This window comes from Solanum tuberosum, unplaced genomic scaffold, assembly GCF_000226075.1.
Source record: "Solanum tuberosum cultivar DM 1-3 516 R44 unplaced genomic scaffold, SolTub_3.0 scf00191, whole genome shotgun sequence".
Taxonomy (NCBI): domain Eukaryota; kingdom Viridiplantae; phylum Streptophyta; class Magnoliopsida; order Solanales; family Solanaceae; genus Solanum; species Solanum tuberosum.
The window spans coordinates 24363-46894 of NW_006239117.1; the positions used below are offsets into that span (position 1 = coordinate 24363).

General features: G+C 30.9%; 2 protein-coding genes across 2 annotated transcripts; one reads left to right on the forward strand and one right to left on the reverse strand.

Moving 5' to 3' along the window:
• Positions 1-204: 204 nt before the first annotated feature.
• Positions 205-5052, reverse strand: LOC107062037 (uncharacterized). The gene is made up of 8 exons (XM_015312246.1): positions 4997-5052; positions 1716-1875; positions 1521-1613; positions 1241-1429; positions 989-1144; positions 859-912; positions 647-781; positions 205-573 (listed from the first exon to the last, which is right to left on the reverse strand). The coding sequence occupies exons 1-8, from the start codon at positions 5050-5052 to the stop codon at positions 205-207; spliced, it is 1212 nt and encodes a 403-aa protein (XP_015167732.1).
• A 1112-nt stretch (positions 5053-6164) lies between these two features.
• Positions 6165-7711, forward strand: LOC107062038 (uncharacterized). The gene is made up of 2 exons (XM_015312247.1): positions 6165-6248; positions 7199-7711. The coding sequence occupies exons 1-2, from the start codon at positions 6165-6167 to the stop codon at positions 7709-7711; spliced, it is 597 nt and encodes a 198-aa protein (XP_015167733.1).
• Positions 7712-22532: the final 14821 nt, after the last annotated feature.

The window sequence follows — 22532 nt, forward strand, 5'->3', positions numbered from 1 at the left end:
ATTTTGTTATTCTAACTTGCTAGATCCAATATAGTTGTTGTATAAAGTGGGATAACAAGTCAACAATTGGGCTTACGATGAATAACTCAAGTGGTTGGCCGCAAAATGAAATTGTTTCCTTATAAAAAGAGAAGAAGGAGCTTGTTTATTTATAATTGAGAGAGTCAACATTGATTTATTTACTATGCTCAACTAGAACAGAAGTCATTTGTTAGAACCTGGTCCACCCAAAAAGACCAAATGACCAAATTCATTGTCGCCAGTTTGTTTATCACTCACTTGGTAGAGCGCACTGGCATCTTCAAACTTTGACAAAGGACCAGTATTTGTAGTTTTCCCAGCAGAATTGAGAACGGAAATCTTTCTACAATATGCATCGACGGAGGTGTCACGTTGAGGGAATTGTCCTGTACCCATTGGAGGGAAAGTAGGTCCTGAACTAAATGCCTCTCCACCCCATGCCGCCTTTGATGCAAAATTCTTTAATCCCCCTCCAAACAGTTCTGCTGGCCAATAACCAAGCTGTGTAGAATCAGAACCATAACGTAGCCACCAATTTCCATTTATCAAATCCTGAAAATTGATCCAAAATTCATAAATTATAATAATACTAATACTAATATTCATTATGTATGTATGTATGTACCTTTTGAATATAAAACCTCTCCTCGAATATATTTCCATCTTTGGAAACATGTGGGAATATATGGTCCAGGGGTATTTGTCCATTCACTATTATGAATCCTTTGCAACGTGTGTTGAAGCATTGAGTTGTGCCAGACTGTTTGATTTAACACTAGCGATTAGTTAACCAACTATGAGTAAAGATAATATTATAATTAATTGAATGAACCTTACTTTGAATAATACGAAAAATCGTGCACGAGTATCACCATAAAGAATTGGATCCACCTACATCAATTAATATTCATTGTCAATCTATGGAAATTGAAAATGATTTGGAACAAGCAAAGTTAAATAAACTTACACGCCAACCAGCTTGTATTTGGTCACGACCATTTTGTAACTTCACGACAGATGCACTCCATTGGTTATTTTGAACCTTTGGAGCGTAAATGCTCATCCACGCACCAGCTCCCGTAAACTTATTATTTTGGTCATCTGATGTTTCTTCTAGAGCAAACTGAAATAAGATAACACATACATTGATCGATAACAATTTTATGTGTGACTAGGATAATTAATCAAAGCAATTAATATAAGGATCGGGGTAAATTACGTGAAAGATGCCGTTAGCATAACTAGCATTAAATCGATCCGCATTTTGTTCTCTAATGAGATCTTCCTTAGTAGTTCTTCTTATAGGAACGGTTCCCTTGGGACAACCTCCATCTTTTAATATCTTGGCGGTGTTTCTCAATGTTGAGGGTTCTTCGTCTCTTTTTGTTAGAGAAAAAGTTGGTTTCATCTGCATAACAAAATTTCAAGGAGTCATTTTTACTTTCATAATTCAACAATAATGAAGTTCGTTTAAATAGATATATATGTAGTACACATACCTGAGGATGATAAGTATGATTTTTTAGCAATGGATGATCAAATGCCGGCTGTTGATAGAAATCTACGCAATCATAGATATCTCCATATTCGGTCTACAAAATGATTATATATAGTGTTTGTTATTAATTAATTTATTCCAATCTTTTTCTGTACTAAAAGGATATAATTGAAAGAAGAAAAAATTAGGTACTAACCTTAATAGTTTTAACTGCTGGCTTATTTAAAAGCTGTAATCTCCTCTCCAATGCTTCGTCTTCTTGCTTGGTTAAGCCCTCAACTATATCATAATTAAGAAAAAACATAATTGCAATAAGAAATGATACAACTTTTAGATGCATCCGTGTGATCTTCATCCTATCAAAATTAAGAATTATACAAATAAATTAATTATTTAACTTATAATACAAAGAAAGAAGAGGAGAAGAACCTTTATATAAGAATCACAAAGGCATTTCATAACGGTAATTGATTTCCTTAATTAATAATTAAATTGATTGATTCTTTTCATTGATTTTGTAATCATAATTTTGATTGATTTTGTAACCGTAATTTTGATTGATTTGGTAACCGTAGTTTAATTTTATTCTTCTCATTGATTTTCCTTAATAAATTATATTGATTCTTCTAATTATTCTATCCGTCAATTAATTCATCATATGGGATTTCCTCATTGTTCTTACTTATATATGGAAACTTATCTATTTCCTACAAAAAAACTAGCTAGTGGAAAGAGAAAATCTGTGTATTAATAAATGAGAGCTTATATCGTACAGTAAAATGAATTCAATCTCTAATTGAGGTATATATTAACGTACACTACATAAAATATGATCTTTATCGATAATTAATTAATGATAATAGCTTAATTGTCGCTAAAAATACATTGTAAATGTTCCTAAATCCTATAGCGATATTTGGATCCAATGACAAATGTCGATAAGGATTTTAGCATTCCTTGTTAATGTGTATTTTATTGCCGCTAAAAACTATTTTTATTGTATAGTGGTACAAAATATGTAATGGAAAAATCATATATAAATATATATTCATCACTTGATAAGAAACAAATAAAATGAAGCTAAAAGATTTTATTAAGTTTATTTTATGCCATTTTGGGCTAAGAACAATGTTTGAATAATTAATAAGATCATTATATGAGGTACACCGTTTCATTGAATCTTTCCAAATTATGCTCTAACCGCAAAAATAAAGGAAAGAAAAACATAAACAGAATAAATATGATGGTATATTTGTATAAGGTAATTACTTTCAGAATAATTTTTAGAATAGAAAACTAAAATTCATATTGATTTCCATGACTTAAGATCTCATTTATTTTTATCAAGATTGAGATGTCAGAATTCAAATATAAAATATCAAAATGTTTGGTTTAAATATATATTTAAATATTAAGATTTATTTTTTTAAAAAAAAATGAATGATTAAAATTGTTTGCTTTCGATTTCTGAGTATAGTTTATTTGTAGTTTTTTTTATGTAATAAATAAAATTCAAAAAATAATTAGCCATAATATCAATATATTTGGGGAAAAATCTCATTTAATAAAAACAAAATATTATATGATAAAAGTAAAATATTCAAAAGATATAAATAAATATTATATTTTGGATAAATTTTTAGAACTACCGGATTTCAAATGAAAATTACAAAGTAACAATGTAATCATAAACAAAATGTAAAAATTCAAATAAGTTATTAATCTTTTAATGAAAAATTACCCAACCAAATAAAAACCTGTCCACTTTAAATGCTCATAGATACGATAATTTGAATAACTAACTGCAAAGCAAATCAGCTCAAATTCTATGTCCAAAAAATAGAAAAATAATTCAAAATGAAAGTATTTCCTCTTCTTTGCATTAGCTGATGCAGTTCCAATTATATTATTACAAGCCCAAATTTGATTTGAAACGCACTTTGACTCCAAGCGTAAGATCTTCACGCAGTTCATCATTTATAAGTCATAGTTTTTTGGTAACAATGGTGAACATTACCATTCATAACAAACGAGAATTACAACTTTAATTACCTAAGAACACAGAGTTTCTAGTCTAGTCACTTCTCCTCACAGGTAGTAACCAATTAAAATTTGAATAAAACTCCTACATTTATACAGTTTTTTTTATTCCCGAAATCTACCTATCCCACCTATGAATTCCCTTTTGATCTCTGTGTTATAAATTTAAAGTCAAAAAATAAATTTAAAACTATTTTTTCTCTACCGTTAGATGAATGAGCTCCTTTTGTAACGGTAGAGATGTATGTGAGTCATTTGTATAACGGTAAGGGTATATGTGAGTCATTTTCATAACGAGAATATATCAGCTCTAAATACAAAGTTGAGGGGTATATCAGACCCTTTTCCTTAGAGGTGTCAAATGGCGGGTTGAGTTGAAATTTGAGATATTAGAATGGGTTGAAATAGAAATTGGGTTGGGTCTTAACCCGCCCAAATTTATTTTGGGCTCAAAGGGGTTGGGCTTAAAAACGAGTAGGGTCTTGACCTGCCCAAATTTATTTTGGGCTCAAATGGGTTGGGCTTAAAAACGAGTAGGGTCTTGACTTGCCCAATTCGACCTGCTTAATCTCAATAATTTACTATATTATTATTTAAGTTTCATAACCTGAATTTCAACTTAAGAAGATTTAAAAAAGAAGAAGTTACAAATCTATATATTTTACTATATTAGAAAGGACAGTTTCAACATGTCAACTTTCTGGTATTAAATTAAACTTTAAGGGTATTAAGGTCTTTTTAAAAAAATTGCAAGATAAACTTCCTATCCGCAACTTCATTTTTCGTTTTGAGACAATATGGCTTTCTCATTTAGATTTTCCTAATCTGCTTAAGACGAGTTGGCGCAAAGATCTTTCTTTGCAGGAAAACATAGACACATTCCAACAACAAGTTCATTACTGGAATATTCACACTTTTGGGAATATATTTCACCCAAAAAAAAACTCACTAAGTGCCTAGAAGGATTCAAAACTCCATATACTATCCGACAAGCGACTTTCTTCAGAATCTTGAACAACACTTACTATTAGTGGCGGAGCCAGAATTTTCAATAAGGGGGTTTAAAATCTGAAGAAATAGACACATGAAGTAGCTGAAGGAGGTTCGACATCTACGATATATACCTAAAAAATTGTTTTAACCATGTACAAAAAATATAATTTTCCATCGAAAGGGGTTCGGATAAACCCCTTAAAGATATGGTGGCTCCGCCACTGCTTACTACTCGAGTATAAGAATATTCTTCGACTGGAGGAAGATTTTTGGAAACTCAAATCTAGAGTTAATTGGCTCAATGATGGTGATGCTAATACAAAAATTTTCCATCTGTCTACTATTCAACGGCGTCGTCGAAATCGCATTACCGCCTTAAAAGATACTGTAGGGAACTGGATATTTGAACCCTCTCTCATTCATAACCACATCCATCAATACTACCTTTCGTTGTTCACCACTGAACTGGATAGGTCATTCAACCACTCCCCATCTCCCATCTTTTCGACAACAAACTATGCTTCGCTCCATCAGATGGACACTATTTCGAAATCTGAAATCCACTCAACCATGAACTCTTTTGGTCCTTTAAAGAGTCCGGGTCCAGATGGTCTACATCCCATTTTTTTTAATCAAAAACATTGGGCCACTGTGGGCCGATCAGTGGTGGATTTTTGCCAACAGATAAATCTGGCAGAATGCCCCCTGATATGAATAAAACTTTTCTATGTCTTATTCCTAAAACCAAGTCACCCACTACTATCCAGCAGTTCCGACCTATTGGTCTTTGTAACACAGTCTACAAACTCGTTACAAAAATGATCGTCAAGCACTTGAAGCCTTTCCTTCAAGTCGTCATTAGTCCCAACAAATCTAGCTTACTCAAGGGACGTCAGGCGGTTGATAGTGCTATCATCGTTCAGGAGATCCTATCTCGCTATCGACACATGAAAGGAAAAGTAGGGAGTATGCTCATTAAATTAGATCTAAAAAAGGCCTTTGATCGACTTGAATGGTCCTTTATACGCCAAGCCTTTCTCTATTTTGACATTCCTCAACACTTATCGACTCTGATTATGTCTTGTGTTACGTCATCCTCCATCTCCATACTCATTATTGGTACCAGAACTGATTTCTTCCAACCCACACGTGGTATTTGACAAGGCGATCCTCTTTCACCTTATTTATTTATCATGTGTATGGAGCTTTTATCACAGTCCATCCATCAAAGTGTCTATCAAAATAAATGGATTCCAATTAAGCTCGGACGACAGGGTATTTCTATCTCCCATGTTTTTTATGCGGATGACATCATTCTTGTCTCCAAAATAACCCAGCAAAGCTGCAACACCATCATCGACACCCATAATAAATTCTCCTCCTATTCTGGGAAAAAAATAAACTACAACAAATCTCGCATCTTTCTATCCAGAAATTCTTCCCACGAAGATAAGGAGTATGTTACTAGTTCACTGCATATGAAGGAAGGAACTATAATGGGCAAATATCTAGGCTTTCCTCTTACTCACACTCGTTATCAACCTAGTGATTTCCTATTCCTCATCGCCAATTTCAACAACGTCTGGCTAGATGGAAAACAAAATTCTTGACCATGGCAAGGCGCACCACTCTTATCCGCTCCACTCTTAACGGCCTTGCAAACCATGTTATGCAATTCACTATTCTTCCGAAACAGGTAATATCTACACTTACCAAGTTTCAAAGAGCTATTCTATGGGGATCTACTAACCAAGCTCGCAAACTACACCTTATCAAATGGAAAATCATCACTTCGAACCGATTTTGGGACACAAGACCTACAGTTCAAAAACCAAGCCCTTATAGCAAATCTCTCATGGCGATTGGTGACGAACCCCTCGGTTCTTTGGTTAAAATTACTCACAACTCATTACATTCCCTCTAACGGCGCGACTACCCCAAAAAGACCACAACTCCCTTATGGCGAACCATCCTTAGAGGTTGGATAACTTGTCAACAAGGCATCTTGTGGGAAATTAGTAATGGGAAAGATATTCTCTTTTGGGAAGATGCTTGGTTAAATCCAAATGAGACTCTTAGACAGAATCATGGCACACAAGAAGAAGAAGGACTGCTAAGCCAGATAGAAGCCTTGGAACACCAAATTTATAGGCCCTCTACCTCGAAATGCCCTAACAAAGCGAGTGGCAGACTATGTTCTTAATTATCGTTGGAATTTAGACCAAGTCATTAACACTTTAGATGACACAACGATCCACAACATCAAATCAACCTATATCCCAATATACACTCATGCTAAAGATATATACTCGCACTTGGGGATTATTGACTTCCAATGGGATTTTTACTACCAAGCCTCTTTACAAAGCCATTCATCCAGCCACCGACGATACCAACACCACCTCCTTTAGCTGGATCTAAAAACTTTCTATACCATCTAAATTATGTTTTTTATTGTTTGGCAATGTTGTCATCAAAAGCTCCCCACTAAATCATACCTCGCGCGCATTGGCATTTCTCCGATTGATACTTGTCCCCAATGCCACAACTTTGTCGAAGGTATCAACCACGTACATACTATTATTCTGACCTCATGCAAAAATTTTGTGGTCTCATCTTAAAATGTTACATCTGCTAAATGCTCAGGATTTGACCAATGCACCTCCTATGGACTGGATTCCTAAATTAATCAAGCAATCCGGGCAAACCCCTATCTCTCCCGTTCCTTCGGCCACCCCTGTTTGCTTTGGTCTTTGGATTAACAGAAACAATAACCACTTTAACCATACCAATAAATATCCAGATTACAGGCAACCTATGCAAAGGGCAATTGAATTTCACTCTTTGGGACCAAATTACAAACCCTCTCGAATTCCCATTTCCATCGACTTATCCTGGTCCCCTCCAACTAACGGTTTCAAATTAAATACTGATGGGGCATGCTCGCAGACTACTCAAAAAGGAGGCTTTGGTGGAGTCATTCGCGACTCTGCCGGATCATGGATTATTGGATTCATGGGATCGGTACAAAACACATCTCCTTTAGCTACTGAAATGCTTGCGCTATTTCACTGTCTACGCATTGCTCAACTTCACAACATACAACCATTAGAAATTGAAATGGATGCCCAGGCAGTCGTACATCGATCTACTTTGTAATCCTCATACAAGTGCGTCTAACCTGTTGTTTTATTGCAGGTGGCTACTTCACCAACTGAATAATCCTAAGCTAAGGCACACCCTTACAGGGAAAACAACGGAGTAGCAGATAGTTTAGCTAAAGAAGCATCTTCACCTAACTTTTTGGAAGAGATTGTTGTGTTAGACGTGCCACCTAATTTTGTCAACACCACCCTTGTAGATGATCGAACATGTAAGCAAAGGAAAAGGACTATCTCAGCTTTCTCTAATAATCATATTAGTTTTAGATAGTAGTAACGTAGGTAACTCCAACATTTTGTATCCGCCACTCTCTACTTTTTTGTGTAATATGCAACCTCTAGGTAGCATTGAGCCTACGACTCATATTCCCTGTATCAATGTAATGTAGTAATCTATATAATATCCTTATTTACCAAAAAAAAAGTAGTATATTTTGCATTGTTATTTGATCCTAAGTAATACCTCTTAAAAAAGTCCTCCTTTTTCTATTCAACTACAAATTATACCATGCCATTCAAGAATATGATCGGTCCCACTTTTCTTAAATATGTCATTGAAGAATATGACAGGTCCCACTTTCATCTTTTTTTTTACTTATTCATTATTTAAAAAGAAATTTCATTTTGATTGTCATTTTTCATATAAATATTTTTTTAAATCACATTTTATCTATCGTATTAATTAAATATTAAACATCAATTAATAGTAATAGTGTAATAAAATAACTATATCAATTTTTTTTTTAATAAATATGTCAAATTTAAATATGACAAGTAAAAATAAGCGGACATGCTATATAATAAAAAGATATATAATAAGAAGAGATTGTAGAAAGGATAAATAATGACAGAATTAAGGAAAATGTTATCTTGACTGAGATTTTTATGGGAAATTAATTCATATTCTCTAATTATAATTAATAAAGTAAATAAATGGTATCATTTATTTTACTCTTATATTAAAATAAAAAAATTGTTTACTTTTTTATTTTAATAAATTAAGAAAATAATATTTTGCCTGACTTTATCATTATCGTTAAGTAATTATATAAAATACAAATAGTCAAATTAAAATTTTCAAAATATAATTGATAAAATAAATAAGGCATCTTCCCCTATGCTTAATATATATAGTCTCTTATTATATAAGAGAGAGTTCACACTTAAGTAAGCATGTCTCTTGCCAACGTGCCCTGCTTCAGCATGTTTCAAAAAAAAAATTAAAAAATTATTTATTTTGTTCTACTATAATTTAATTAGTGTATAATATTTTCAAAATTATGAGATCCGTTTTAGCTAGACTTTTAGTTTTGAATTCATATTATTTAGTTATAGCTTTATTATTTTTTAATGTCAGTAATATTTGTTTATATCTTGTATCTACTTTGAGTAAAAAATTAACGATTGATGAACGAATAATACTTTAATTATGGACATCTTAATGAACCTCTTCAACATTAAAATTTGCGCAAACAAAAAGTAATTATCAACTTAAGGACCTCTTCACATTAAATTTGAGCAAACAAAAAATAATTGACAACTTAAAAAAATCTAAAAAATCACATTAAAATTTAATCAACTTTTTAAATTTTATCTATATAACATTAATCAAAATTAAAAAAATAATAGATCTTGTGCCCATGCTAGCATGGGCACCTGTGTCTAGTCTATATAAAAGAGAAACATAGAGAAGGTGATGTGGCACCTCTCTATGACCTCCATTCCTATTTATCTTTTTTCTTCTTTTTTTTGACTTTTTTTCTTCATTTTTCTCAATAAATAATTTGTTTATTAATTTAAAAATTCAATCATATTTACTATTCTAATTATGTCTAATAAGTTACAAAAAAATCTCCATCTATTTATCTTCTCTACTTAAATAACATGCCTCTTCAACTTCTTTCTAACTAATCTAATCTATAAAGATGTTCAATGTTCATTTCCATTTTTTCATTCTTTCTTTTTAATTAGTATTGTTTTTTCTTTCATCTTTTTAATGTACTTAATAATGTCATGATATGGTCTTCACTTTGATAAATATCATAGATATATTCTTCAAAGATTCATCATAGAGATGTTCACATTAGTTTGGGTACAAGTTTATCAAAATGAAGGAGGAAACTTAATTATCTTGGAAGATTCATCAAAAGAGATGGTCATATTAGTAAAAAAGTTCAAATGATTTCCAAATATTTTGAAGATTCATTAATGTATTGTTTTGATTTTAATTAATATTATTTTATTTTATTTTGATCAGATATGTAAATTTCCTTTTATTCAACAAAGATTAAATTACGAAACTCTACTAATCTACATATTAGAAAGTTCAATTAGCATTTTTTTGTTAATTAACTTTGTTCTTCTTCTTATTATTATTACTATTATATATGTGAATGAATGAAGATGAAAAATATCACTTTTTTATTTTTGTGTGTATCTGTTTGTAAATTTCTAATTAATATTCTAAATTTTTTTCATTGTCGAAAGGTATAATATTACCTATGGTACATTTCTCATAGCTATTAGATATTGTTGCCCATAAAAATATATGATATGGTCTATCATATTAGAAATCAATCACAAAATAAATAAACCATCTTTTTAGTATTTTCAAAATTTTAAATTAATAAATAAATTATTTGATGAAAAGGATGAAGAAAAAATTCTCATTTATGTGCACATATATAATAAAAAGTTATTTAAAATTATGCTATAATAAATGTGTATTTGTGATTAATATGTATTTAACTTGTAATTACTTAAAGCAAAAATTATCTATCTTGATTTTTCACATTAAAGAATGAGTTATTTTTGAATAGTTATTATCATATATTAATTTTTTTAGTGATGACTACAATAATAATTAGATTAATGTTATAAAACTCTTCCACTCCTCTACATGTGTTAAGGACAAACATTGATCTAGCTCTTGGTATACTTTTCTTCAACCTGAGACTTCATGTACTCTAAAAAATTTGTGTAGATAAGAAACACATCAAATTACTAATGACATCATGATTTCTTATAAATATACATTTTGTTTTATATGATGTGTTTCAATTCTTTTATTTTGTATTGCAAAGTATAATCTCCGATGTAATGTTATAAAATCAACTTAATTTCTTTTTTTAAGATACTTTTTTATGTTTTTCTTTTTTCTTTATCGGCAATGTTAAACGGAAATTAAAGTTTGAAAATATCTTTCTAGCAATTTTTTGAATAGACAACTTCAAGACCGTAACTTGATTTGTATTGTTTTTTATACACTTATTATAGTCAATTAACGACATCAATTATTTAAAAATATATATTTAATTCCGTGCCAAGCGCGGACAAGTACACTAGTGGATAGTTAATCCTAAAAAATATAAAATAGATAGTAATTCACACATTCAACATAGAAGCATACATTACATCAATGCAAATAAAAAGTTTTAAAACATATTGAAATTGAAGATTAAATTGAGTTCAATTGAAGATTCTGTTAAAATGGGTTAAGGTCTAAATGAGTTGAGATTGAACCCAATTCAAATTATCATGAGCCCAACCCTTAAAATTATGAACGAATTAGCTATAGTTTGGCTCATTTTTGACACCTATTCTTCCCTAAATAGTATTAGGGGAAGCACTTTAACACCTACTCTTCCCGTCTTCCACTCCGAAATAAATAATATTAATTTATTCACATAAGGAAAAAGGGAAAGCTGGGGCTTGTGTACATGAGTTGCTTTTTTTTTTTGTTTTAAAAAAGAAACTGGTATACGTACTCGCACGTTGCACGGATATTTTAAAATATAATAATTTTTAAATTTATGAATAACTAAATATGAATTATTCAAAAGTGCATGTATGATCATATATAATGCTTTAGTTTTACATATACAAATAATGTTAACAAAATTTTACCCTAATTTATGTGTAATAAGGGTATGTTCATCAAGGACTCTAAACATTATTCTAACAACTTCTCCTTCTTCTAGTATGATGAAGATTAATAGCATATGTGGCGTGTGTTGAATTGATATATTTGTGCTAATTAATTAAATTTTAAGTTCATAGATCAATCTCAAACTTAGTATTAAAAATATTAACTCTACTTTAGCTAAAATCTAAATATAATTTACAAAGCATGTTGGAACCACTTTAGCACACTCTTATTTCGTTTTATCCTGCAAATTAAATTAAGATGTTTTTCATTTACTCAAATATAATTTCATAAAATTAGGATGTACAAAATAATGAATTTCAATGTTCAATAAAAAAGGATAATATAATCAAATTAATATGTACCACATAAAATTAAATTATCAAATTATATATACCACATAAAAATGAATTATTTGCAGAGCAAAACAAAAATTGAAAGATGAAAAAAACGAATCATCTTCTATTACTTTGATTTACTATAAGTCTCTTCTTTTATATGATAATGCAATAATATCAATGATAAAAATAAAGTTTTTGAAAATGAAAATGTGAAGTAGAACTTTGCAAGTCATTATTCATTTTATGGAAATTTTCACAATATGTTAGGTTTCTAAAGAAATAAAAACTACACCACAAATTTAAATTTTATTGTTTAACTATTCCTTTATTGATGTTTTCTTTTTCTTGTTTTTGCGTTAATTGTTTTATTTTTATTTATTTTGTATCATGACATTCTTTAATTTATTTTGTGATCAAATAGTGACGCGGTAAGAATTTATCGTTTTTATTTTGTATAATATTGCTCTTTTTAAATTCAAAAAATTCTTCATCCCAAAAAAAAGTAGATTTAATAGTTTAAACTTTGAAATGCTTTATCATGAAATTTTCAATTGATGTATGTATACGACTATCCAATATTAAAACTGTTAAAATGAAGGCTATATGTATATAATTAGTTGGATTAGTTAGTGAGTTAGGTGAGTTTGTTAATATGCTAATTAGTGATAGTCGGTTAACAGATTATATAAATAGGATCTCTTTGTTAATGAAAAGCAAGGTCGGTTAATTCCTTTCTTCACTGTTCCATTCAATCTCTTCTTCTCTCAAATGCTCTCTATCGATCTCACATGGCTAGGGGCTTAACTTTTAACATGGTATCAGAGCTTTTGGTTTCAATGGAGCCCTAGCTGATACAGAGATTTCTTTCCGCACAAATCGAGAATTGGAAGAACAGTCGAATACCGACAAATAATACATTCACTACAAAATCCCTAATTCAACCTTCGATTCGTCAATGGCGATTGGAACTGGAGCTGATGTTTCAGAATCTTCAAGTCAGGAAAGGAACAACTCGATTCCAGATCAGATCGATAAATTCACAGACATTCATCCGCGAAATCCTTTGTATCTGCATCCATCAGATACTCCAGGTAGCATTCTAATCCCTCAACAGCTTACTGGTATTGAAAATTATACTGGATGGAGTAATTCTATGAAAGTTGCACTACTAGCTAAGAATAAAATTGGATTCATCGATGGAACATGTCGTAGGGACTATTATAAAGGTGATTTGTTACACGAATGGGATAGATGTAATGCCTTTGTGTTGTCATGGATCACCAACTCTGTCTCCAAAGAATTAGCGAATGGTTTGATGTTTTCGTATAATGCTCACAATGTCTGGAAAGATCTACAAGAGAGGTTTGACAAACGTAACCTCACTAGGATTTACCAGATTCATAGAGAAATTAGTACAATCAGTCAGGGAACATTCACTGTTTCAGAATACTACTCTAAATTGAGGAATTTGTGGGATGAGTATGTGTCACTAGTACCCTTGCCGGCGTGTGAGTGTGATAAATACAGAGTGTATGCAGAACACATGGAGAGGCAAAAGCTCATGCAGTTTCTAATGGGTTTAAATGACAACTTTGCTCAGTCCAGAAGTCAGATTCTCTTGACGATTCCTAGCCCAAGTCTCAACCAAGCTTATAGCATGATCATGCAGGATGAAAGCCAAAAAATCCAATCCAGCTTAATATCGAACTGTGTGTTGCCACTTCAGAAGCTAGACGTTAATGACTCAACTGTTTTAGCCTCAATGCACAACAACAAGTTCAACCAGAACTCAGGGTTGTATTGTGATTATTGTCACCTGAGAAACCACACACGAGTCAACTGCTACAAGTTAATTGGATACCCTCAGAATTTTAAGTTCACAAAAAGAAAAAATGCAGATGACAGAAACTTTAAGGGGCAATCTACTAGCACAGACAAGTCACATAACTTTGGGGGTAATAGAAGAGCTCAAGCCAACAATGTGAATTTCACAGAAGATCTGGAAAGCAGCTCATATCCTCACACTGTACCAACATTCACCCCTGATCAGTATAATCACCTGTTAAAGTTGATTGATAAAGATTCTTCGACTCAGAAGTCTGATGCTAACATGGCAGGTAATCCTTTTATTTTTCCTCATACTTTCAGTACATCCAATGGTAGTTTTTCTGCAGATAATGATACAACTCCTTGGATTGTGGACACTGGTGCCACTGATCACATGGTTCATAGCTTGGATACATTACTTAATCCCACACCTGCCTCACGCACATCTAGCACTGTCTACCTACCAAATAACCAAACTGCTGAAGTTACTCACACTGGTTCTTGCAATTTATTTGACAATAGTACTGTCCACAATGTTCTTTATATTCCACAATTCGCATATAATCTTTTGTCCATTTCCAAACTCACTAAAGAACTCAATTGTTGTGTTTCTTTCTATCCTCAATTTTGTCTTTTTCAGGACCTTTGCAATGGCAAGGTGAGGGGGATTGGTAAGGAAAGAGGAGGACTTTACATGCTCCCATCTACCAAGAAGCCATCACCACCATCACCTGCCACTGCATTTCATTCCAGTAGTACTCATACTCAGTCCCTTTCCTCCACTTCAACAGACATTTGGCACATGAGGCTTGGCCATGCACCTATTGCAGTGTTACACAAAATAGAGTCACTTAAGCTTTCTTTGCAGAATAAAGTTTCTCATTTCTGTCCTGTATGTCCACTTGCTAGACAAACAAAGTTCCCTTTTCCTTCTAGTTCTAAGAAAACTGTAATTCCATTTGAACTTCTTCATATGGATGTTTGGGGCCTTTATAAGCAATCCACTTATAATGGGCATAGATTTTTTCTCACAATTATTGATGACTACTCTAGAATGACATGAATTTTTTTGTTGAGATATAAAAGTGAAGTTGTGACTTTCATTGCAGCCTTTATTAACCTTATAAAAAACCAATTTTCAGCCTCCATTAAGACAGTCAGATCAGACAATGGTCTTGAATTTTTCAATCATCAATGTCACAGTCTTTTTACGTCTCTTGGCATAATTCACCAAAGCACATGTGTTAATACACCCCAACAAAATGGCATTGCTGAACGAAAACATAGACATCTTCTTGAAATGGCAAGAGCCCTCAGATTCCAAGCACATGCACCATTAAAATTTTGGGGGGAATGCATTCTTACAGCCACCTTTCTCATTAACAGACTTCCCTCTTCTGTTTTATCAGGGAAATCCCCTTATGAGGTTTTTCACAACCAAGTTCCACAATTAACGCACCTACGAGTGTTTGGTTGCTTGTGTTATGCCACCAAACCCATGTCTACTGATAAGTTGTCTCCCAAAGCCATTCCTTCAATCTTTATGGGCTATTCTGATACACAAAAAGGTTACAAGTTATACAACATTGCAACTGGATCCTTTTTTGTTAGTAGGGATGTCTCATTTCAAGAAGATATTTTCCCATTCAAACATCCTAAACACACTTTTCTAGATTCACAACCTCCTGCTCATAATTCATCTTTTCCTGCTCCTCTCTCAGCCTTCCCCAATTCCATTGATGACAACTTTCCTTTCATTCCATCCACCTCTCAACCTCCTTCTTCTTCTGAAGCATTAGACCCTCAATTGTCCTGTCCTCATGATTCTCTAGTACTACCAGTTTCCCCTTCTTCATTATCTTCTCCATCACATGATACACATTCTTTACCTGTCAACATTCCTAAAAGATCTTCTAGATCAACAAAGCCACTCATTTGACATACTGATTATGTCACTGCCTCTAAAACCCTTCATCCTATATCCTCGTCTATGACTTACTCCAATGTCACGCCTTCCTACAAGTCTTATCTTTCCACATTTTCTGCCTCTATTTCAGAACCTTCCTCATTTGAACAAGCCTCCACTGATAGTAACTGGATCCTTGCTATGGACCAAGAGGTTCAGGCTCTAACTAACAACCACACTTGGGAGATTGTTGATTTGCCTGCAGGTAAAACTCCTATTAGTTGCAAGTGGGTGTATAAGGTAAAGTACAAAGCTGATGGCAGTGTTGAAAGGTATAAGGCAAGGTTGGTTGCCAAGGGGTTCACACAACAGGCGGGCTTGGATTATCATGATACATTTTCTCCAGTAGTGAAGATGGTCACAGTTAGGTGTGCTGTTGCTCTGGCTGCTCAGTTTGGTTGGCCTCTCTTTCAAATGGATGTTTACAATGCCTTTCTTCAAGGTGATTTATTTGAAGAAGTATACATGAAATTGCCACCAGGATTTGCCAGCCAGGGGGAGACTAAAGTCTGTAGACTGCTCAAATCTCTGTACGGCTTAAAACAGGCCAGCAGGCAGTGGAACTTGAAACTCACAACCGCCCTCACACAATCAGGCTTCAAGCAAAGCAAGTCAGACTATTCACTGTTTACCAAGACAAACACTTTAGGTGATATTGTGATCATATTAGTGTATGTTGATGATCTCTTGATTACTGGAAGTAATGCAGCACTGATTCAAGAAGCTAAAGATATCCTACAATGCAACTTCAAGATGAAAGACTTGGGTGAGCTAAGGTACTTCCTTGGGATTGAATTTGCAAGATCAAAAGCTGGGATCTTGATGAATCAGAGGAGATATGCATTGGAATTGGTGTCTGAATGTGGGCTAGCTGGAGGAAAGACAACCACAACCCCTCTTGAACATAATCAAAAACTCACAAGCTTGGAGTATGATACTCAGTTCAACATTGCAGGTGATGTGGAGTTGGAGGACAGAAGAGTTTATCAGAGATTAATTGGAAGACTTTTATACTTGGCCATGACAAGGCCAGATATATCTTTTGCTGTCCAACATTTAAGTCAATTCATGCATGCCCCAAAGAAGTCTCACCATGAAGCAGCATTGCATGTAGTAAGATACATTAAAGGTCAGCCTGGTTTAGGATTGTTAATGAGCAGCAAAAGGTCAGGAAAAATCAATGCTTTTTGTGATGCAGATTGGGCAGCATGTATGCTTTCCAGAAAGTCTGTTACAGGATTTGGCATTAAGATTGGTGAATCTTTGGTGTCCTGGAAGTCAAAGAAGCAGAATACAATCTCAAGAAGTTCAGCAGAAGCTGAATATAGAAGTATGGCATCAACTGTGGCAGAATTAGTATGGCTACAAGGATTATTACTAGAACTTGGAGTTGAAGTTGAATTACCTATGGAACTACATTGTGATAATAAGGCAGCAATGCAGATTGCCTCTAATCCTATGTATCATGAACGAACAAAACACATAGAGATAGATTGTCACTTCATTAGGGAAAGATTGCAAGAAGGTATAGTGAAAACCGAATACATAGCAAGCAAAGATCAAATGGCAGATGTCTTTACTAAAGCGTTGGGAAAGCAGCTGCACAATGATATGTTGTTCAAGTTGGGAATGCTGGATATATTCCATCACCCAACTTGAGGGGGAGTGTTAAAATGAAGGCTATATGTATATAATTAGTTGGATTAGTTAGTGAGTTAGGTGAGTTTGTTAATATGCTAATTAGTGATAGTCGGTTAACAGATTATATAAATAGGATCTCTTTGTTAATGAAAAGCAAGGTCGGTTAATTCCTTTCTTCACTGTTCCATTCAATCTCTTCTTCTCTCAAATGCTCTCTATCGATCTCACATGGCTAGGGGCTTAACTTTTAACAAAAACAAATATCGATAATTATTAACATTTTCTAGTCTATTAAGTTTAAAAATAATAAAAGTAAACCTTCTATATATATAGGCTTTTGCAAAATTTAAGCAGTGGTAAGGACAACAGATATAAATAACTACAAAGAAATCACCTTAAGTAAGCAAATCATCAATATAATTAGAGAATAATTGAAAGTTCATTAAATAAATCAAAAAATCATAACATTTTGATCATTATTTTAAATATAATAATTTAAATCGTAATAGAAATTAGCACTTGAAAGCATCAACTCAACTAATTAGAAAGTATCACAGAAACAAAATCAACATACTAATTACTTGACTAATTAAAAATTAAGCAAAAAAATATACTACTTGTTCACTCCTTGTTCGAGTTCACATTGTCATAGTAACGAAAGAAAACAAAATTGTGACATAATCGGTTATACTACGATCATCATAATCATTAATCTGCATATAAAAAAATAAATCAAAATTTCTAAAAAAATGAAGAATTTGAAGAATCAGATAAACATAACCTGATGAATAAAGAGAGAAGAATAGTTTCAATATGATAATAGTTTATAAAGGACAGCAAAAATTAGCAATTTGAAAACATCAACTCGATTATTACAAAATATTTTTTTTTACGTAGTCGAATGTATTCAATTTTTTTTTTATCAAAAATCAAAACGAACAAATGAAAAACTCTAAGTAATCACAGTAAATGCAAAATCACTAAATCGATGAAAGAATTGTTATAGTAGTAATTTATGAACTAAAAATATTGAAAGATGACATACATGGTCCATTGCCATGAAATTTTTCAGAATTCCTCCATCTCTCTATTGTCAGTTTCTTCTTCTACTTTTCCCTTGTTGCATTGGAGAGTATAGTGACCATTCTCCTCCAATCATAACAAAACAATTTCACATCACACATCAAACAATTAAGAAATAGGGCATATAAAAACACACAATACACTACTATATGTCCCCTCAATTTTCTTATGAGTGTAATCAGATCTAAATTTTTACTTGAATATAATTTTTGTTTTACAAATATTTGAATTTGAATTTGTATTTTGAAGAGTTGGCTTATTAGAAATAAAGTTAGTTATTATTTGAAATTTAAATTTTAAATTAATTAGTTAGGTATTTTGTGGTGGCCAATTTTGAGATTAATTAATTTTTTAAAGGATGTGGTTTACTTCTTTTTTTAACTGAAAATTGTTTATTTCTTTTATTAAATAAGGCATGTTGTATGGATAGAATTTAATAAATTAAAAAAAAAGGGAAAAAAAAGACTATCCCATTTTCCTACGAAATTCCACAATTTTCAACCTCTTCTTTTTTTTAAATCATTTTTTTAAATTTCTTTATTCATTATTAGATTATTATTTTTTAATTGAATTTTTTCCTTTCTTTTATTAAATAAGGCAATAATGCATGTTGTATGTAGGGGTGTTCATGGTTTGGATAAAAATTGATTCAAATCGAAAAACCGAACCAAACCAATAAAATAAAATCCATTTTATTTGGATTTGATTTGGTTTGATTTTAGATTTATGAAAACCAATAGTATTTGGTTTGGTTATGATTTTATTCGAAAAAACCGAAGAAATAACTGAACCGAACCGATGAATTATATACATATATTTTATTAATATTATTAATATACATACTTAATATATTGTTTTTATAAACAACTTTAAAGATCTTATATATATTTTCATTAAAAAAAATTTATAATTTACTTATTGAAAGCAAAAATGTCCAAGATGAAAATATTTATCTTATTGATTTCATGTATATGAGTGTCTATGAAAATTCTTTGTGGGACTGAAAATGTTATTGTCTCTTCCTTCTAGACCAATATAGTGAATTTTAAAGATTATTGATGGTAAATTTAGTGATCAAAAGTTCAGTAATTTAAGTCATTCTAACTATTTTTTCGTTTCGAATGGATTGTTGTCACCTTTTCACATTTTGAATGAATTGTTTCTTTTATTTTTGTGTATGGTTAATAACCGAATCAAACCAAACCAAAACCAATAACCACCAAACCGATAAATATATATTATATTTGGTTTGGTTTGGTTTTGATAATTTTAAAACCGATTATGTTGGTTTGGTTTTGATTTTGACCAATAACCGATCCAAACCGACCCATGAACACCCCTAGTTGTTTGGATAGAACTTAATAAATTAAAAGGAAAAAAAAGGAAAAAGTAACTACCCCATTTCCCTACGAACAGTTTTTAACTTTTATTTTTTTAATAAATTTTTAAATTTACTTATTATATTTAGTATTTTTTCAGTTCTTTTAATTTTTTTTAATTTTTAGATTTTAGATTAATTTTACTAATCAATAAATTCTGTTTTCTTACGAAAATCCACTGTTTTTAACTTCTTCTTTTTTTTTAAATAATTTTTAAATTTATCTATTTATTTATTTTTAGATTATTTTTTTATTCTGTATTTTATTAAATAGGGCATGTTGTATGGATAGAATTTAATAAATTAAAAAAAAGGAAAAAGTAACTACCCATTTCCCTATGAACAATTTTAACTTCTGTTTTTTTAAATCAGTTTTTAAATTTACTTATTATATTTAGTATTTTTCAGTTCTTTTAATTTTTTTAATTTTTAGATTTTAGATTAATCTTACTAATCAATAAATTTTGTTTTCTTACGAAAATCCACTGTTTTTAACTTCTTCTTTTTTTAAAATCATTTTTAAATTTATCTATTTTTTAATTATTAGATGATTCTTTTATTCTTTCTTTTATTAAATGGGGTAGTTGTATGGATATAGTTTAATAAATTAAAAAAAGGAAAAAGTAACTACCATTTCCCTACGAACAATTTTAACTTCTGTTTTTTAAAATCAATTTTTAAATTTACTTATTAGATTTAGTATTTTTAAATTGAAAATAACTAACACACACAAATTGAAATTATTTAAAAATTAAAATTTAATTTTGTGGTGCCGACACATGACACTTTTTCTTCTCCTATTATATATAGATAGATTAATATTTCTTTATCTTTAGAGAGTGACAAGGAGATACTAAATTATTTTTAGGCTATATATATATATATATTATTGTATGATTCCCCTTATGCCAATAGTATTACTCAATTTTCACACAATTATAATAATACCCTTGTACAATTAGACTAAGCATATATGTTGACCACAAGCTACTCAATATTGTGGCTTTTATATAATAACTAGATAATGTTGCCCGTGCTATGCACGGGCCCAATAATATAAATGGTATATTTTGGGGCTAATAACCGTAGTTTTTGAAGCGATTGTTTGCGTGGATAAAGGAATAAGTTTTTTTATCACAAACATGTACTTTCTTTGACGCTATTTAAGGCACAATAAGAGTACCCACATACAACATTTTTGTAAATATTTTATGTTGTCATTATCATGATTTATTAATATTTTTTACGTATTAGATTCACTTCAAGAATCAGTGGAATTTTTTGTATTTTTTTTTCAACTATATTTTATGTTGTCAATTATCATGATTTATAGTATTTTTACGCAATTTTTAAATATAAAATAAAATAAAAATAAGACAAATAATTAAAATGGACCCAATATATGTTATTTTTGTTGTCTCAATTTATGTGACACAAATGAAATTTGGAGAGTCATCCAAATTTTCATATTTTTTTTAAAAATGTTTGAAGTTATTAATTATTGTGATTTATAATATTGTTATGTAACTTTGAAATAATGTACATTACTGGTCACTTTGTCCTAATTTATGGGATATGGATAAAAATTACCAAAAATTAACCCTTTTAAAATGTCTTTCAGATATTTTAAGTTGTTAATTATTATTATTTATAATACTTTTTTGGTATTATTAAAATGATATGTGCTATTTTTTATGTCCCAATATATGTGAGTCTGATATAATTTTGAGAGTCAACCTATGTTATTATATAACTTTTAAATATTTTAAATTGGTAATTATTGTAATTTTTAATGCTTTTTAAGTCATTTGTAAATGATATATGTTGCTTCCTTGATTGGGACTTTTCCATTTGTGACACATATATATAGATATTTGGTGCCCGTGCCAGCACGGGCCCAATAAATATTAATTTTTTTGTTTTAATTTATGTGATATAAATGGAATTTGAAGATCAGTCGATTTTTTATATGTTTTCTTAAAAATATATTTGAAGTTATTAAATTGTTGTGATTTATAGTATTTTTGCGTTAGTTTTGAATAATATAGGTTACTCATGTTTCAATTCACGTGAACAATCATAAATATTTTCAGTTGTTAATTTATTGTGAATTCTAGAAATTTTGACGTTATTTTCAAATAGTACATGTTACTTATTCTATTCCAATTAGTCAACCAAATTTCTTATATGATTTAAAAATATTTTTAATTGCTAATTATTGTGATTTATAGCATCTTTTATGTAACTTTTAATAATATATAATTTGTTCAAATTCATATGACAATGATAAGATTTCAAGAGTCAACGCAATAAAAATTTAAATTTTTAAAAAAGTTGTACCTCTAATATATTTTGTAGCTAAAATATACTCTCTCCGTCCACTTGTATTTGTCATGTTGCGCTTTTCGAAAGTTCATTTGACTAATTTTCAAAGTTAAATCAGATTGTATTAATTCAATATTTTAATTTTGTCATAATTTATGCGATATGGATAAAATTACAAAATTAACCCTTTTAAAATGTCTTTCAGATATTTTAAGTTGTTAATTATTATAAATATATAATATAGTAGAATATATATATATATATTCTATATTATTTTAAAAGGAACATGTCGAGTTAATGGTAGCTTCAACTCCCACTTATATAATAAGAGAA

Coding starts and splice junctions, on each gene's coding strand:
- LOC107062037 (XM_015312246.1), bottom strand. CDS start 5,052: ATGGGAGATGGGGAGTGGTTGAATGACCTATCCAGTTCAGTGGTGAAC. Junction 1,430..1,520: donor ATCATACTTATCATCCTCAG/GTATGTGTACTA, acceptor TTTGTTATGCAG/ATGAAACCAACTTTTTCTCT. Junction 574..646: donor AGAGGTTTTATATTCAAAAG/GTACATACATAC, acceptor ATCAATTTTCAG/GATTTGATAAATGGAAATTG.
- LOC107062038 (XM_015312247.1), top strand. CDS start 6,165: ATGGCAAGGCGCACCACTCTTATCCGCTCCACTCTTAACGGCCTTGCA. Junction 6,249..7,198: donor TCACTATTCTTCCGAAACAG/GTAATATCTACA, acceptor CTAAATGCTCAG/GATTTGACCAATGCACCTCC.